The following is a 19,026-nucleotide window of genomic DNA, read 5'->3' on the forward strand; positions in this document are numbered from 1 at the left end:
TCCCTGGGCACTATGGGACAATTTAGCACGGCCAATCCACCCTAACCTGCACATCCCTGGGCACTATGGGACAATTTAGCACGGCCAATCCACCCTAACCCACACAGTGCCCTTAGAGAGGGGAGTTCCAGGATTCTGACCCAGCAACATTGATGGAACGGCCAATATCTTTCCAAGTCGGGATGGGGAGTGGCTCGGAGGGGAACTTGCAGGGGGTCTGGTGTTCCCATGTATCTGCTGCCCTTGTCCTTAAGAGGGAAGTGGTCGTGGGTTCGGAAGATTCTTTAGTGAATTTCTGCAGTTCATCTTGTAGTTAGGATACACTGTTGTTAATGAGTAACAGAGCAAATTTCCCACGACCAAAATCACCCTGAGTCTGTTTTCTGTTTCCTTCTTCAACGAAAACTTGAGTCAGCTCTGCAGTGAGTCCCTCCAAAATGTTACTGGCTTTTTCACATTGACTGTTTGTCCTTCTGTTTTGTCAAACTCAGGAAAAAATGCAATCTTTTTCAAGGGCATAGAACTATTTTTTAAGGACCAATCTTTCACCCATTTCATGAACTGTCATCTTCAGAGTGTGGATCACGAAACACATCCTAAACTTTTAATTGCTTCGCCTTGCTGTCAAGCACAAACACCACTTCACATTATAGATCGTTTCCATCAACTGGTTCACTGGTGTTACAGCATGTCTCTGGAGCAGGTTGGGACTTAAACCCAGGTCTCCTGGTTTAGAGATAAGGACACTACCACTACACCACAAAAGCCCTGCATGAGTGCTGTAGGTATTCTCTGATCAACGTGTTCGGAGATGTTATGTAAGGTCGCAAGAGCAAGTGGGGCTTGAGCCTGGGCCTCCTGCCTCAAAGGTAGGGACAGTGCCCACGACAACACAAGGGCCAGAAGTGCGAGAGGGGACCCTGCAGGAGGTGGTGGCACCACGTACCTGCAGCCCTTGTTCATTGAGATGGAAGGGGTCGTGGGTTCGGAAGATTCTTTCGTGAATTTCTGCAGTGCATCTTGTAGTTCGGACACACTGCTGTTAATGAGTAACTGACCAACTTTCCCACGACCAAAATCACCCTGAGTCTGTTTTTATTTCTTCTTAAACACTATCCACCACCAATAAACCACAACGTGTTGCCATTTACATTACTTTTTTCAATTCATTCACAGGATGAGGCCATCATTGGTTAGGCAGCATTTATTGCCCATCGCCAATTGCCCAGGGGGCAGTTAAGAGTCACCCACATTGGCTCTGGGTCTGGAGTCACATGTAGGCCAGACCAGGTAAGGATGGCAGTTTCCTTCCCTAAAGGACATTAGTGACCCAGATGGGTTTTTCCAACAATCAACAATGGATTCACAGTCATTATTAGACTCTTAATTGCAGATATTTTATTGAATTCAAATTCCACCGTCTCCCATGGCAGGATTTGAACCTGGGACCCCAGGACATTACCTGGGCCTCTGGTTTAACGATAATATCACCTGCCCCATTCAGAAGGAATGCAAGCCATCAATGTTGAGGAGAAGATAGAGAGGTAGATTGGGAAGGGACAAAATGAAAACAGAGTTGGAAGGGTGGATAAAGCATTGTATACCCCCTGCTGCCCACCTCTCTCTCTGAAGGCATCAAGAGCGTTAATGGACCCCCAGGCTCGAACGTAACCGCGGAAGAGGGGCAGGCAGTCAGCAGAGATGACCCCCCACCCCTACTCCACAGCCCGCTGCCTGGACCTGTTTATAGCCCCAGACTGACCAGGCCCAGGAGCAGAGTCTCGAGGAGATCCTCCTAACATCCCTCAACCCACCACACTCAGTGCCCAAAGATCAGGAAGCGTGTGGCTGAAGTGCAACCAAAAACACAACAAAAGACTTTTTTTTTCAAATAACCAAAAAAGGAGTGCAATCGCCCACCACCGATATTTACACGGTCCACAGACTCCGCAGCGCCGCGGAAATGAACAGCTGAGCTGGGAATCCATGGTTTGTTGTAATCTGTGTTTCTGAAGAAGGTTCCTGACCCGAAACATCAGCCTTCCTGCTCCTCTGACGCTGCCTGGCCTGCTGTGTTCATCCAACTCCACACTGTGTGTTATCTCTAACTCCAGCATCTGCAGTTCTTCAGACATCTCTGTGGTTACAAGGGCTATTTTGAAATTGCATGTTATAGTCTCGTTATGAGATAATATCTTTCAAATAGTCAGCAATTAATACATTTTATACAGGCCATGCTAAGTATCTGATTAACTATAATGAAAGCATTGAAAATATCAAATTGATTCATCTATGGCCTGGGTGTGTATGACTGAATGATTCTTGAAAGGATTCTCAACAAATTTCTGGGTTTAATTTTTTAGTTAAGCGCCATCACTCGAGCTGCCTATTCTTACCTCTAACTTCTTTTTTTATAGTCCCTCCCACGATGAGGGTGTCGCTGGTATTTATTCTCTGTCCTTAATCGCTCAGAGGCTAGTTAATAGTCAACCACATTGGCTGTGCGTCTGGAGTCGCATATAGGCCAGACCGGGTAGCTCTTATTCGCTCGTGGGGCATGGAACCATTGACGGGCCCCAGCACTTATTACCTGTCCCGAGTTCGGAAAGCGGACAGGGAAAGGTCGTTTCCCAGTGGGGTCATGGTTTTGGGATTAGCGGTGGCAGATTTACCACAGGGACTTCTCTCAAGGGAACTCCCTTCCCCCAGAGTGTGATGAAGGCAGAGACAACGAGTAAACTTAAGGAGATAGATAGATTTTTAATGAGTGACAGCTTGAAGGGTTATGGTGGAGCAGGTTTGATGGGTTGAATGGCCTCCTCCTGCTCCTAGTTCTTACAAGGAGCTTGAGGTTTAATTTCAATTCGACTGTCTTAAAAGATGTGATCCCGAAAGAATTTGAGATCCTCACCAAGGACCACAACCCACTGAGAGTCTCCCATCTGAGGTGCAGGGCCTTTGGAAGGACACACTAGCCTCACAGCCTAAAGTGTCTTTTCCCTAGGGTGGGGTATTTTGAGACAAGGAGGCATGTTTTTAAGGTGAGAGGAGAAAGATTTTTTAAAAAAGACACGAGGGGCAACCATTTTTTTTTACACAGAGAGTGGCTCATATGTAGGATTAACTTCCCCAGGAAGAGGCAGATTTTTAAAAAAAAATCATTCAGAGGATTTATTGCTCATCCCTCATTGCCCAGAGGGCAGTTAAGAGTCACCCACATTGCAGGGGAGTCTGGAGTCATACATAGGCCAGAACGGGTAAGGATGGCAGTTTCCTTCCCTAAAGGACATTAGTGAGCAGATAGCATTTTCTGACAATTGACAAATCGATTCATGGTCATCATTTAGACTCTTAATTCCGTATTTTTTTATTGAATTCATACTCCACCATCTGCTGTGGTAGGATTTGAAGAATATTACCTGGGTCTCTGTGTAACAGCCTGGCAATAATATCACTAGGCCATGCCTCCCCTATGCAGAGGTGCAGTTACAACATTTAAAAGACGTTTGGATAAGTACATGAATAGGAAAGGTTTGGAGGGATAGGGGCCAGGAGCAGGCAGGTGGGACTAGTTTAGTTTGGGATTTGTGGTCGGCACGGACTGGTTGGGCCGAACAGTTGGTATGACTCCATGGACTACTTTTCACACGAACATGATTAAACCAGAACTTGAAATTTTGTATATTGTTCCACGTGTGCAATAAAACGTCCCAGGACATCAAACAACGCTCGGCACTGGGCTGCACAAGGGGGAGGAGGCAGGAGATCGGCGCTAGGGAATAGAAACTGAACTGGCTGAAGGGTCTCCTGCAGCATGATGAAATAGGTGACCCAGAGCTCAGACAGGGGGGTTTTAAGGGGCATTGGGGGAGGAGGAGAGACAGGGGTGGGGGTTAGGAAGGGAGTTCAGCAGCCTGGGGCTCATGAGCCTTAATGTGACAAAGGTTCGAATTTCACTACAGCAGATGGTGGAATCTGAATTCAATAAACAATCTGGAGTTAAGGGTCTAAATTTACCTGAATTTTTGGAAAAACCCATCTGGTTATACTAATGTCCTTCAGGGAGGGAAACTGCCATCTTTACCTAGTCTGGCTTACGTGACTCCAGACCCACACAGTAATGTGGTTGACTCTTCACTATCCTCTGGGGCAATTAACGATGGACAATAAATTTTAGCCCAGCCAGTGACATCTATATCCTGTCAGTGGATGAAAATAATTGGTGAGGAGCGTATAATTAAAACTACAGGCCAGAATGAGAGGGGAGGTATGGGGCTGGAAGGGATCCCTGGGGATAGGGAGTGGGCTGAGGGCCACAGAAGGGCAAGAAAACAAGGGTGGGAATTTTACAATCAGGGTGTTACTTAACACGAGCCGACGTAGGTCAGTGAGCACAGGCAGGTGGCTTACAGAGACCAGTGAGAGTAATAGAGTCATACAGCACGGAAACAGACCCTTCGGCCCAACACGTCTGCGCTGACCAGGTTCCCTAAAAACTGAACTAGTCCCATTTACCAGCATTTGGCCCATATCCCTCTAAACCCTTCCTATTCATGTACCCATCCAGATGCCTTTTAAATGTTGTAACTGTACCAGCCTCCACCACTTCCTCTGGCAGCTCATTCCACACACGCACCACCCTCTGCGTGAAAAAGTTGCCCCTCGGGTCCCTTTTAAATCTTTCCCCTCTCACCTTAAATCTATGCCCCTCTAGTTTTGAGCTCCTCATACCTTGGGGGAAAAAGCCTTTATTCTGCACACAGTTATATTGATGGACTTCACCATCAGTAAAAGTACACCAATGTTTAGGGTGCAGGCACACACAAACAGTCCACTGCACAAGTCACAGGACTAGTTTCTCATCAGTTCTTTATCACATTCATTAGGAACACTGATATTGATCGAGAGTGTGAGAGAATTATGATTGAGCCCTTTAGTTTCCTTATTAAGTGGCTGAAGCCAGTTTTCATGGTGGGAATAATTTTACTTTCTATTCATTCACAGGATGAGGGCGTTGCTGACTAGGCCCAGCATTTGCTGCCCATCCCTAATTGCCCCAGAGGCCAGTTCAGAGTCAACCACATTGCTGTGGGTCTGGAGTCACATGTAGGCCAGACCAGGTAAGAATGGCAGTTTCCTTCCCTAAAGGACATGAATGATCCCGAGGGGGCTTTCCGACAATTGACAACGGGCGCCTGGCCATCATTAGACTCTTAATTCCCAGATTTTCTGTTTGGAAAATTCAAATTGCAGCAGTCATGGTGGGATTTGAACCCCAGGACCATTAGCTGGGTCTCTGGAGTACCAGTGCAGTGATAATAGCACGAGGCCATCACCTCCCCTTGTGTAGTTTTGGAATGTGATGATTGCAGGGCATAAAAGCACACTGGCACCACCAACTGGTGAATGTAGGAAGGTGCAGCAGCAACCCGACCATGTCATTAAGGTACCATAGACAGCCCCTATCAAGGGGGTAGGAGGGTCTGTTTCCCTTAGTTTGGAGGAGGGGGGGTGCGGGATTCAGAAGGGGACAAGATCGGAACGGAGAAATCCTCTCACTCCCCAACCAGAGGGTCTGGAAATTCACTGCCTGAAAGGGTTAGTGAAAGCAGAAGCCCTCAATGCATTTTATGTATAAAAACAAAGATTTCGGGGTCCGCTCAGATACCTGAAGCTGCAGGGCTACAGGCCAAACGGCTGGCATTTTGGCTGGGTCGGGCCGAGAGGCCTCTTCCTGTGCTGTTAATGCCGAATGAGTGGGCCGGGATTCACAGTCAAAGCCACTGCAAGGTTAATGGCAGCTGTCTGAAGAAAGGTCACTGGACCCAAAATGTCGACTCTGCTTTCTCTCTCTCTCTGTCCACACAGAGCCTGCTGAGTTTCTCTGGCGATTTCTGTTCTTGTTTTGGCTTTTTGGCACCCGCAGTTCTTTCATTTTATGTTTGGTGGGAGTAGTGGTGCTAATGAAACAGTGCAGCCAACCTCAGAGCAAGGACAAGCGCTGGGCAAACAGAACGGCACAGCTCGATTCACTGTTAACTTCGTGCAAATGTGCATCTACCTTTGCATATCGCAAGCTTCCGGGTCGTTCAGCGTGTATGTTGTACTGCAGAATCCTTTCACAAATGTTATCCATGGCATCAGCTAGCCGGGTCTCCCTAGCAGGCAGGGATGGGGTTGCGGGGCGGGGGGGGGGGGCGGGAAATAGAAGGAGGGGGGACAGAAAGAGCCAGTGAGCAAATTCAACTAAAGCTGACAGAAAGCATGGTCATTAAACTATAACCAAAAGGCAATCATTGTCTCCCTCCAACTACAGCCGACTTGTGAAGCTCTCTCTCTCTCTCTCTCACCCCCGCCAAAGTCTCTTCTAGAATTCCCAAGAGTAACAATGTTCAGAAAAACAAAACAGCATTTATTGCCCATTACCCTTGAGAAAGATGGGGGTGAGCTGCCTTCTTGAACTGCTGCAGTCTGTGTGCTTCAGGGACACCCACGCAGTGCCATTAGGGAGGGAGTTCCAGGATTTTGACCCAACAACAGTGAAGGAACGGCCAATATATTTCCAAGTCAGGATGGGGAGTGGCCCAGAGGGGAACGCACAGGGGCCGGTGTTTCCATGTATCTGTTGCCCCTATCCTTCGTGGGTTTGGAAGGTCCTGCCTGAGGATCTTTGGTGAGTTTCTGCAGTGCATCTTGTAGATGGTACACACTGCTGCGACTGAGCGTCGGTGGTGGAGGGAGTGGGATGTTTGTGGATGTGGTGCCAATCAAGTGGGGGCTGCTTTGTCCTGGATGGGGTCGAGCTTCTTGAACATTGTTGGAGCTGCGCCCATTCCCTCACACTCCTGACCTGTGCCTAATTATGGAGCACAGCAGCTCCCAGGGACATCACTGAGCATTGCCCTGTGTATTTTGAAGAAAGTTCTCCCCGTCTGAAGTCCCAACCGATGCATCCAGAGATTCCAACCTACAAACCAACTGCTCCCTGTGCTCTCAGTCCAACAGCCCACAGTAAGTATCCTTTGGGCCTGCCTCATCAAAGCCTGGAACCTGACTGGGAATGAACTGCGGCCTAGAGGTATTCAGAGCACCAACTTCAGGGAACTCAAACTGTGAAGGAAGGTTGTCAGAGGAAAACTGGGGACAAAACAGAAACCACAAGTGGATTAGCAGCCCCCCAGCCACGCAAGCGGATGATCGCGCGGCACTTACGATGTGTTGTACTTGATCTTTCGCTTGCGTTTCCCATCGTCCAGCACTTCCCCGAGCTCTAACACTTCCTTGGAACGTTTCGTCTTGTCCAGTGCAGACTGCAGCTCCAGTGTCAGGAACTTGCAGACTACACACACACAACGGTGTCAAAGAGAGAGAGTTAGGCGCTATCAGTAGAAAGGTTTGAGTTTGATTTTTCTGCCCCTCCCGATGTCTTGCTTATGGTTTAAAATACACGCCAGCTGTGGATTCAGTGCCAACACTGACCAAATGAGCGCTCTGGGCAACATAACCAGGACTAGGCCATCTGGCCCATTGGGTCTGTTCTGCCATTTAATAAGATCATGGCTGATATTTTCATGGACTCAGCTCCAATTAACCGCCTGCTCACCATAACCTTTAATCCCTTTACTGCTCAAAAAAAATCTATTTTTACCTTAGAAAGCATCCAACAAGGTAGCTTTAAATGCTTCACTGGGCAGGGAATTCCACAGATTCACAACCCTTTGGGTGAAGAAGTTCCTCCTCAGCTCAGTCCTAAACTTGCTCCGCTTTATTTTGAGGCTATGCCCCCTCTAGCTCCTGGTTCACCTCCCAGTGGAAACAACCTCCTTGCTTCTATCTTATTGCCTTCATAATTTTATGTTTCTATGACATGGCCCCCCCCCACCATTCTTCTAAATTCCAAAGAGTACAGTCTTTTGTTTTATTTATTGATGTCACATGTACCTAAGAACAGCGAAAAGTTTTGTTTTGCGCGCAGTACAGGCAGATCATAACAAGGACATACAGATCATAGGGTGATGGAACAGAGTGAGGCATACAGAGTTACAGCTGCATAGGAAGTGCACAAAAGCAAGATCAACATTAGATGTGAAATGTGAGAGGTCCATTCAGAAGCAGGGAAGAAGCTGGCCTTGAACCTGTTGGTATCTGTATTTAAGCTTTTGTATCTTCTGCTTGATGGAAGAGATTATAACCGGGGGTGGGAGGAATCTTTGATGATGTTGGTTGCCTTAAATCTCTCCTCATTAGCCAACCATCTCAACCACAGAATCGACCTAGTGAACCTCCTCTGCACCCACTCCAGTGCCAGTAACATCCTTTCTCAAGTAAGGAGACCAAAACCGTACACAGTACTCCAGGTGTGGCCTCACCAGCACCCTATACAGCTGCAGCATAACCTCCCTGTTTTTAACTCCATCTTTTTAGCAACAAAGCACAATATTCCATTTGCTGCCTTAATTACCTGCTGCAGTGGCAAACCAACTTTAAAGCAATGGTCTGTTAAAATCCAGAAGGTCCTGCAGAACTGTTCCTGTTTTGGAAAGCTTGCTTTCCTTCTACATCATATTTTATCTTTTTGTGCAAAGTAGGCATCACAGACAAGGGCCAGCATTTGTTGCCCCTGAAAGAACGAGAGGCCATTTTAAAAGGCATTTACAGACAGCCGCATCGCTTGGTTTGGGGGGGGCGGGGGAGCGGTGGGTGGTGTCAGGATTAACACACAAGCCAGACCAGACGAGAATGGCAGTTTTCTTCCTCTGAAAGATACGATTAAACCAAGTCGGTTTTTAACAACAATGGCATTGCCAATAGCTTCACCATCGAGACTAGCTTTCAACACCACATTCTGCCAACTGCTACCAGTGTAAAACCAATAAAAGAACAGTACTGAAAACAAAAAGTGCTGGAGATCACAGCAGGTCAGGCAGCATCCATGGAGAGACAGCAAGCTAATGTTTCGAGTCTCGATGGTGCTTCATCAGAGCTGACATGAAATGTGGAGGAGGCAGCATTGATGCTATAGTGTGGGTGAGAAAGGATGTTGATTGTTCAGATTAATGTGAGAACAATGATGTGTCTAACTGCCAAACTGGAAAGAACAGACAGTCCCACTGGAGTCAGGGGAAGGAGAGAGAGGACATGGTGACAGAGAACATAACAAGTAAAGCTAAAGGAAAAGGAAAGAACAGCTGTGTGTTCACAATTTGGAGGTGTTAAACTCAGTATTAAGTCCCGAAGGTTGTAAAGTGCCTAGTCTGAAGATTGGATAACAAAGTGCAGAGCTGGATGAACGCAGCAGGCTAAGCAGCATCAGAGGAGCAGGAAAGCTGACGTTTTGGGTCTGGACCCTTTTTCTCCTCTCTCTAGTCTGAAGATGGGATGTTGTTCCTCCAGTTTGAGCTGTGATTCACTGGAGCAGTGCAGCACATCGAGGATAGAGAGAGGTAGGAATGCGAGCAGGACGCTGTGTTAAAATGCCTGGCTATGGGAAGGTCGGGGTCATGCTTGTGCACGGACCAGAGGTGCTCTGCAAAGCGGTCAACCAGTCTGCGTTTGGTTTCTCTAATGTAGAGTAGGCCACACTGGGTGCGGTACAGGTGAAATGCTGCTTCATGTGTTTAAGCCCTTGGATGGTGAGCAGGAAGGTGGTGATCGGGCAGGTGTGGCACCTCCTGCAGTTACATGGCAAGGTGTAAAGAAAAGTAATGCTGGGGTTCTTGTAGTGAAGTGGTAGTGCCTCTACCTCTACACCAGGAGGTCCAGTTTCAAGTCTCACCTGCACCTAAGATATACAATAACTTCTCTGAAAAGGTTGATTAAAAAAAAAAATAAAAGAAATGTTTAGACATGAATGCACAAGTGCACAAGGTGAGTGGAAGGACCGCAAGGGTCATAGCTGAGGTCCATTTTGAAATGTATGACTTGGATCAGTCATGGGTTTTACTGATTTTTCCTTTCAGCCTGGTGGGATTTAAACCCAAGTCTGCAGAACATTAGCTGAGGCCTCTGGATTATGATGCATTACCACTGTTACCCCTTAAAACGTAACCAATGAATCAACACAGTTCCTCCAAAAACACACTTAGTTGAGTAAGAATCTCAAACTATGGCAGAGTTGCACATGGAAGGGCTCACTCCCATAACACTCAGTTCTCGACCTTTGGGTCTAAAATTTGCTTTTCAGTAATAGAGTTATACAGCATGGAAACAGACCCTTCGGTCCAATTCGTCCATGCCAACCAGATATTCCTAACCTAACCTAGTCCCATTTATCAGCTTTTATGCTTCTAAACCCATCCTATTAATTAATCTAGTCCCATTTGGCAGCATTTGGCCCATATCGCTCTCAACCTTTCCTAGTCATGTACCCATCCAGATGCCTTTTACATGTTGTAATTGTACACACCTTCACTTCCCCAAGAGAGAATAAACAGGAGGAGGCCAGGACATTCAGCCCATCATGGCTGTGCCAGCCCACTGCAAGTGCAGACCAACCAGTGCCACCCCCTCCGTTGTAGCTTCTTTCTCCCCCAGAAAAGGGCATAATTTTACTTTGGAAAGCCTGGAATAAGGTGCCATACCCATCCCATACAAAACTGGGAGAGGGGGAGAAGTTAAAGGGAGACACTAGTTGCCCATTGGACTCCAGCCTCTCCCCACCGTGGGCCGCCGCCATCTTGGATACCTGGTTGCTATGGGCGACCAGGTCTGACCTTATTAACCCCACCTCCCGCCGTGTCCCCACAAGCCCCTAGAACACCCAAACACCGGGGATCTCCTCAACGGCGCCCGAAGGAACCGATGCGCGGTACTTGGGGTGTCCGTTCCCTTTTCCCTCCGCTTTACCTTCACACTTCGTGGGCAGCCTAACCCCCTCTTCCTCCTCCGCTGCCGCACTACCGGCGAGCAGCGGGATGAAGAGCAAGAACGACATCGGCACCATCACCTCCCCCCTCGTCCGCGGCACCCGGCGCGAGCTAGCAGGCGGCAGCCAATCACACGAACCCGCCCCCCCACGTGACGCCCACCCCGGCCAATCAAACAGACGCATGTGCGAACGTTACTACCACACCGGCCTATCGTAGGGAAACGCCCACCGCCCACGTGGGGTATCACCCAGCAGCCTTTCATTGCGGTCTCTTCCCCCACCCCCCAAAACTTTCAGCCAATCATAGTGTTCACGCCCCACGTGGGGGTCCCCGCCCATTCGGCCAGTCGCACGAAAGCGCCGGGGCACGTGACAACGGTACCAAACAGTCAGGCGCGAAGTCCTACCGCATGCCAAGTCCCTTCATGATATCCCCGCCCTAACGTTGTCAGACCCCACGTGGGACGCCACCACTTCAGCCAATCATGGGCGTAAACATGAACTGGGCCCTCGAGACCCCAGCCAATCACGCCGCTTTCCTCGCCCGAAACACGGCCACGTGTCGGGATAAGCGCCGCCCAGTCGCCCCACCCAAGCCCTCATTGGCTGCTGCTCCAATTTAAACCTCCCGCCCCGTGACGGTATTGGTAATGTCCCTACTTCTAGACCCTGAATTCAAGTGTTGGTTATTGCAGAGAAGGTTAAAGCCATCTCTGAGCAGGTCGATAAGGCAATATTTAAAACTGGCTCCATCCAACATTCATCATTCTTTGTAGCCTTGGGAAAGAAACAAGTGCCTGCACTGACATTCATAATGATCACAGCTGACTGTCCCAATCCTTATGCCAACATTTGCTGTGATCCTTTTAGCTTTATGCTGTTGGCTTAGTAGGGTGAATGGCTGGTTTCCAACACAGAATATTGGGTTAAATTCAATCATTTCTTCCAAAAGTCAGCGAGGTTCAGCCGGAGACCCCCTTAGCTAGGTTTCTAGGGGGATGGGCCCATGAACAGGAAGAGGTGCCTATGGATGTTGAGAGGCAGTGTAGTAGCAACAAGGTGCTGACCCTATTCTTGGAAGGCAGGCGTCTGGGGTCAGTCAGCTCACCCCTTCCAGGTTCTGCTGGTGGAAGCTCCTCTTTCTCCTGTAACCCGGCCTTTGGATCTTCCCCACCACCACTTCCGAAAAATACTAGCTGCACCCAGCCTGGAGACTGTCCTGGGCATCCCCTCTGCACCCTTCTTTGAGACGGGCAGCATGGTGGCTCAGTGGCTAGCACTGCTGCCTCACAGCCACAGAGACCCTGGTTCGATTTCACACTCCAATAACTGCATGCGTGTGGAGTTTCCTCCCATGTTCAAAAATGTGTAGACTAGGGTGGGTTGGCTATGCTAAATTGCCCTGTAATGTCCAGGGATGTACAGGCTATCCTCAGTAGATTAGCCATGGGAAATGCAGGGTTACACGGATAGGGTAGCTGGATGGGGGTACTTGCAGACAGTCGATGTGGACTCAACAGGCACGAATAGTGTGTTTCCACACTGTAGGGATTTTACGACATCCCATGTGGGCTGATGGCTAATTTGACGAGTGCGATGGATTTTTAATTAGTAACGGGTGAGCAGGGCAGAAAAGTGGAGTTGAGATCATCCGTGATTGTTGTGAGTGGCAGAACATGCTTGAAAGGCTGAATGGCCTCATCAGAGTTCCAACTGCAAGGGTAAACGAATTATGGGACCATACAGGATTGGAATATTTTACCTTGGGAGGGGTATGGTTAGCATTGAGTTCTGAGGAAGGGTCGCTGGACCTGAAACGTTAACTCTGATATTTGTTTCCTTCACAGATGCTGCCAGACCTGCTGAGCTTTTCCAGCAACTTCGTTTTTGTTCCGGATTTACAGCATCCGCAGTTCTTTCGGGTTTTTTTTAATGGTTAGTATTTAATGCATGTTTCAGTAAGAGGAGTGCAGATGAAGCCAGCGTGCCATGACCTCCACTTGCAGATACGTGTAGCCAAGGTGCACTATATTAAATCCAAACGTTGAGAAATAACAATCTCCCCTAACCCTTACTATCCGCAACCGGAGCGGGAATGAGAGGAAGCCATGCGGGTCAATGGTATAAGAAGCATCACGTGAGTGGGAGGCGGGGACAAGTGAAGCATCGGCCAATCGGCGAAGGGATCGTAGGCCACGTGAGCGGAGTGACGTAAGGGACGCGTTCGAGCCAGTCGGCGACGGAGCAGCGGGATGCGCGGGCGGAGGATCACGTCGCACCTCAGCCAATGGGAGGGCAGGTCAGTGCCGGCGGTGTCACGTGGTTGCTGGGTCAGGCCTAGTCCTGAGGATTCCGGGAGGAAAGAGAGAGACAGAGCCGGAGGCCGGCCTCAGCCGCAGCGGGATGAGGGAGTGGGGTGGGCGGGTTGGTGGATAGAGACAGACAGACAGACAGACAGAGAGAGAGAGATCGTCCCGGACCCCGGGGGAGTGAGTGTGAGAGAGAGAGAGAGAGAGCCCGCGGGGCGCCGCCTGGAGCCGGGACTCGGGAGGACACAACCAAGATGGCGCCTGGTGGCGGGGTCAGAGCCTGAGAGATACAGAGGGAGAAGGAGAAGGAGAAGGAGAAGGAGAAGGGGGGTGGGGGGGAAGAGACAGAGACACAAACAGTGTGTTAGGGTAGAGAGGGGGGGCCCTCCCCACTGCTCCCCCTCAGCCCCAGCAACAGCAGCAGATCCACTGGGTGAGTGTGAGGGAGGGAAGGAAGGGGAGTTTATGATCCAGATCATCAACATCAACACCCCCCTCACCCTCCTATTCACTCAAGCTCCCTCCTCCTCCTCATCCTCACCCTACCCCACCAACATCCCTCCCTTCCTTCATCAAGGTCGTTTTCCCCCTCCCCTGCCGGGATCCCCATCCCCCTCCACCTCCCTCCTCCCCTGCCGGGATCCCCATCCCCCTCCACCTCCCCCTCCCTCCTCCTCTGCCGGGATCCCCATCCCCATCCTCATCCCCCTCCCTCCTCCTCTGCTGGGATCTCCATCCCCCTCCCCCTCCCTCCTCCTCTGCCGGGATCCACTACCTCCATCGAGATCCTCTATCTGCATAGAGATCCCCTTCTCCCTCCACCACCGAGATCCCCCTCCCCTTTCCACCCAACTGTCCCTCCTCCGCTGCTACGTTCCATCCTCCAATATAATGTTATAATAATAAAAAAACACACACGAAATGCTGCAGACTCTGGAAATCGAAAAACAAACAAATTGCTGGAGAAACGCAGCAGGGCCTGGCAGTGATTGTGGAAAGAGCAATGGAGTTAACGTCTATTCTCCTCTTTCTCCAAACCCCCAACTGTCCCCACCCTGAAACCTCCAAGCTAATCATCCCGTGGGGAGAGGGGATCTGGGCAAAGTGATGTGGAGGTAACCGTGAATAAATAGACTCCTTACCTATCTGCATTCCTGGAGGCGTCCACATATCGTCTCATCTTTGATAGCTGTCTTATGGTGAAACTTTCAGTCATTACTCCTTGGAGTATAGATGAGTTTATTGCAGCAGAGGGTGGTGGATGCTGAAATTATATCCCCCCTTTTGTGTAGGAGAATTGAGAGCTCGTTTAAAGATTTGGGGGGTTTCCATCGAAGGTGCGGGTGAAAGGCGTTTCTTCTGAGTGTCATTTTTATGCCCAATAGCAGCCGTGTCGATGGTCACAAAACCCATCTGGTTCACTGATGTCGTTCAGAGGAGGAATTCTGGCGTCCCTAGCCGGTCTGGCCTACATGTGACTCCAAGCCCACGGCGAAGTGGCTGACTCCTAACTGAAATGGTCTAGCAAGACGTTCGATTGAAGTGCCAATAGGGGTGGCGCCATAAATGCTGGCTTTGCCAGCAGCGGCCGTATAACCAAATAATTCTTTATTCGTTTTGCCCTGCCGCCTGGACTGTACAAAAGCAAGGGGTGCCAGTTCAAAGCGGGTGCCGGAAATGAGAGCCTGCAGGGGTTCTCGATCGGCAGGTCAGGTCGAGACAGGAGGAGAGCTGATCATCATTCATTTTCCTTTCCCAGAAGCGTTTAAACGTACTCCACAGAGGTTAGCTGATCATTTTGGGTGGAACTTGTGCAAAAATGTCTGAGCTATAGTATCAGCTGCAGCTCTTTGGGTTATAGGAAGGCTACGAGGGCATGAGAAAGGTCTCCATTCGCGAACGCTGCACGATTTGGATCTGTTGGTTTGCCCCGAAGCGCATCTGGATTTATTTTCTCCCTCCATCCAGTTGTTTTCCGTAGGGTGTATGATGGGAGGTAAGCATGGCTGATGAGAAAAAAGTGAAGATCAGCAATACGCTGCTTCCCACCGAGTCAATGAAGGTGATCGCTGAGTCCATAGGAATCTCCCAGCTCTCCGAGGAAACGTGCCAAAGCTTGACTGAGGAGGTCAGCTATAGGATCAAAGAACTGACGCAGGTAAACCTCCCTGCTGTCCCTTGTGTTTGTGCGCGTGTGTTTTTGCCTTGTTTACAGTCAGCTGTAGAATTGTACAACATGGAGGAGACCCTTCGAGTCTGTACTGCCAAAAATACCCTGCGACCTACACTGGTCCCACTTTCCCACGCTAGGCCCATAGCCTTGGATGTTATCTCACTCCAAGTGCTCTTCCAAGTACAGCAAACTTTGTTTTTAACCAGCATCTTGTGATTAGGCGCGCTGAATAAACCGGCAAAAATTGTATACCTCAAATATTGCAAAGTTTACTGTCTTATTGTCTAATTATTAGTTTTTAGTATTTATTTACCTCAGTGTAAAGATACATGTTCAATTGAATGGCCACATGAAATATCAACAGTTAATTCAATTTCGAGTCAGTTTCCGCTCAAATACTGTGATGTCTGAGAAGTCAGTTGAGTGCATGAGTGAGAAGGCTCTCTGCCGTTAAATTTTATTTAAGGCAAGGTTGTGTAATTATTTAAGTAATTTAAGCTATAAATAAAGTATAATGGTGATGTGTATACTCCCGGCATTACATTTCTATTATTTTGTGTCTGTTTTTACATTGATTATGTGGCCCTCTTGATTACCCGCAATAATTGATCAATCAGGATACTCCTGGTGCCATAGGTGTCGGAATGTAGAAAGTCTGCTGTATCTTTTGAAAGGTTGTGAGGTTTTGTACCTCCAGGCAGTGCATTCCAGACCCCCACCACCCTCTGGGTGAAAAAGGTTATCCTCAAATCCCCTCTTAAACCTTGTGCCTTTCACTTTAAGTCTTGCCTGTGCCTTGTGTGGGTATATAATGTGCCATACAATGTCTGTCTTTCTGTGCAGGCTGATGTGTCTCCACTATATTTCTGTGTGGTCTCTGTGGAGCTCATTGCCACAAGAGGGCTGTGGAGGACAACTCATTGGGTGTCTTTATGACAGGTTCTTGCTTGGTAAGGGGGAATTACAGGTTACGGGGAGAAGGCAGGAGAAACATATTAGCCATAATGAAATGGTGGAGTAGCCTGGATGAGCTGAATGGTCTATTTCTGCTCCTGTATTGTAGGGTCTCATGACCCTGCCTGTTGTGGTTATGTACAGTTCTGTATCTATTTCTGCTCTTTTTATGTACGTGTACCTATACTTACTGCGTGGTGCATCAGTCCTGTTTTTGTGCAGAGCCCCTGTTGCCTGTCCCGTGCTTGCAGCCCCGTGAGTCTCTCCTGTATTCAATTGCAGATGAGCACATCTGCCCCGTATTTGCGTGTACTCCTATGTACCCTCTCTCTGTCCACAGTTGCCCATGTCTGACCTGCATGCAGCACCATGTCTAGCCTGGTACCTGTCTCTCCTGTCTGCTGTATTTTCACTTGTCGCTTGGGAGCTGATTTAGGGGACAAAGCTGAAATGTAAAGCAAGTGCGGGTAAAGACTGGGGCCAATTGGCTGACCTAGCACGTTTTGGGGCCCTCTATCACAGCACCCATGGGTGTCGGTGGAGATCCAGGACAGTCGCAGCCTTTGTGTGATCTGAAGGTGATTCTGCTTTCCTTTATCATTGACTCTTGGGAGAGGAGTGCTGGAGGGATTTCTTCCATTCAGGGCGAAGGCCAGCTGAGCTGAAAGCGTGCAGTTCCGCCTGTGTCTCCATGTCGTGTATACAAGGCCGCAATCTGCTCAGCTCTGATCTTATTGATTGCTGGATCTGACCTGAGGAGCTGAATGGCCTCTTCCTCCTCTCCTTTAGTTCAGAAAGCCGTCACGAGAACAAATACATGTGTCTCTCACCCGAAGGGAGCCAGGACTTGCATTTACACAGTGCCTTTAACAACATTGTGAAATGTTCCAAGGAGTGTAATTGTACTAAATTTAACCGTGCCCCACTTAAAGAGGCAGAGCACTGGAGGCGTGGTGCTGTTAGAGACGGAGAGATAGGAGTCGAGAAGCCAGAGTTTGGTAATCTCTTAGCATCATAGGGATGGGGGAGCTTACGGAGAAAGGGAAGAGTCCTTGCCTGTGGACAGTAATGAGGGGTGAGCGTCAAATTCTCGGCGATGGCAGTGCGGGTCAGTGGCTTACTGCAGACTTTGAGCCAGTCCTTGTGGTCTAGAGACACCCACACAGTGCCGTCAGGGAGGGGAGTTCCAGGATTTTGACCCAGCGACACTGAAGGAACAACCGGTATATTTCCGAGTTCCAGGCAGCGAGTGCCTTGGAAGGGAACTTGCAGGCGCTGATGTTCCTGTGTATCTGCTTGTCTGTTTAGGTGTTGGGGTCACAGGTTTGGAAGGTGCCGTTAGAGGAGTCTTGGTGAATTTCTACCGTGCATCTTGTAGACGGTACACACTGCTACTACTGAATGTTGAATTTGGTGAATAGGGTGCAGATCCAGCGTCTGAGTGTCATAGAGCCTAACCCTTGTGTCATTACATTATGCCACTCCATCATCAGACAGATGTTAAGAGGGAAAGCAGGAATGGGATACTGAAATTGCATGATAACTCATGATCGTATTGAATGGTGGAGCAAGCTTGGAGGGCCGAATGGCCCACTCCTGCACCTATTTTGTATGTTTTCTATGTTAAAGCTGTATCGGCAAGGTAGTGGGAGGATAGGGTGGCTGATACTGAGAGTCCTCTTAACACCGTTTAAAGCGACCTTTTTACCGAATGCAATTTTTGTCTCTTTCCCCCACAGGATGCGTTGAAGTATATGTACCACGGAAAACGGAAGAAGCTGACGACAGTCGACATCGATTGCGCTCTGAAGCTGAAAAATGTTGAGGTGTGCCAATCCCCTCCGTCCTTTCCCACTGTTAAACCCCTTGGTTGGGGTTGGGGGGGAAATGAGTTGCCCAGGTATTCCCCTGCTGGGGCCTTCAATCTGCGAGTGTAGGTGCAGGTGGATGAGTAATGCTCGAGGGTAATGCTCATAATCTAGAGGCTCATATTAAACGCCCTGGAGAGAGATGGGTTCACGGCCCCTCCTGCTGCAATAGCTGGAGGAATTTAAGCAAATTTAACAAAAATCTCAAACCGAAACCTCGGCAAGGTGATGGCGACCGTTGTCGAATTGTCGTGAAAACCCGTCGGGTTCACGAATGCCCTTTAGGGAAGGGGAGTCTGGCTTACGCGGGGCTCCAGACCCACAGCACTTTGGCCCCCTCCTTAACTGCCCAAGCACACCACTCAAGGGGATGTACAACAGATACTGGCCTTAGCTGCAATCCCGATGTCCCCTGAAGAAAATAGGATGAAAATGGTCAGTGATGGGACTGAAATCTTGAATCTCTGCAATTCCAAAGGAGGCCATTCGACGACTCTGGCCTGCCCAGATTTTTGACAGAGCTGCCCAATTGGTTTTGCTCTCTACGCTGTGCTTTTTTTCCCTATGTCAATATATCGGCGGCGCGATGGTTAGCACTGCTGCCTCAAAGCGCCAGCGATCCGGGTTCGATTCCACCCTCGGGCGACTGTGTCTGTGTGGAGTTTGCACATTCTCCCCAAGTCTGTGTAGGTTTGCTCCGGTTTCCTCCCACAGCCCAAAGACATGCACGTTAGGGTGGATTGGCCGTGCTAAATTGCCCAGTAGTGCCCAGGTTTGAGATTTTTGTTAAATTTGCTTAAATTCCTCCAGTGCCCAGGGATGTGCAGGTTAGGGTGGATTGGCCATGCTAAATTG

The 19,026-nt window shown here is 49.1% G+C and overlaps 2 protein-coding genes across 2 annotated transcripts in view; one reads left to right on the forward strand and one right to left on the reverse strand.

Moving 5' to 3' along the window:
- Positions 1 to 5,983: 5,983 nt before the first annotated feature.
- LOC125487767 (protein canopy 4-like) lies at positions 5,984 to 10,973 on the reverse strand. Its single transcript, XM_048620026.1, has 3 exons — positions 10,846 to 10,973; positions 7,213 to 7,339; positions 5,984 to 6,158 (listed from the first exon to the last, which is right to left on the reverse strand). The coding sequence occupies exons 1-3, from the start codon at positions 10,940 to 10,942 to the stop codon at positions 5,984 to 5,986; spliced, it is 399 nt and encodes a 132-aa protein (XP_048475983.1). The 5' UTR covers positions 10,943 to 10,973.
- A 2,915-nt stretch (positions 10,974 to 13,888) lies between these two features.
- Positions 13,889 to 19,026, forward strand: part of LOC109937281 (transcription initiation factor TFIID subunit 6-like) — a 7,839-nt gene continuing 2,701 nt past the window's right edge. The window contains exons 1-2 of the mRNA XM_048620027.1: positions 13,889 to 15,334; positions 18,043 to 18,129. Of these exons, the coding sequence (XP_048475984.1) occupies positions 15,179 to 15,334; positions 18,043 to 18,129 (243 nt within the window). The 5' untranslated portion in view covers positions 13,889 to 15,178. The remainder of the gene's footprint in view (positions 15,335 to 18,042; positions 18,130 to 19,026) is intronic.

This window comes from Rhincodon typus, chromosome 45 (assembly GCF_021869965.1).
Source record: "Rhincodon typus isolate 14 chromosome 45, sRhiTyp1.1, whole genome shotgun sequence".
Classification (NCBI taxonomy): domain Eukaryota; kingdom Metazoa; phylum Chordata; class Chondrichthyes; order Orectolobiformes; family Rhincodontidae; genus Rhincodon; species Rhincodon typus.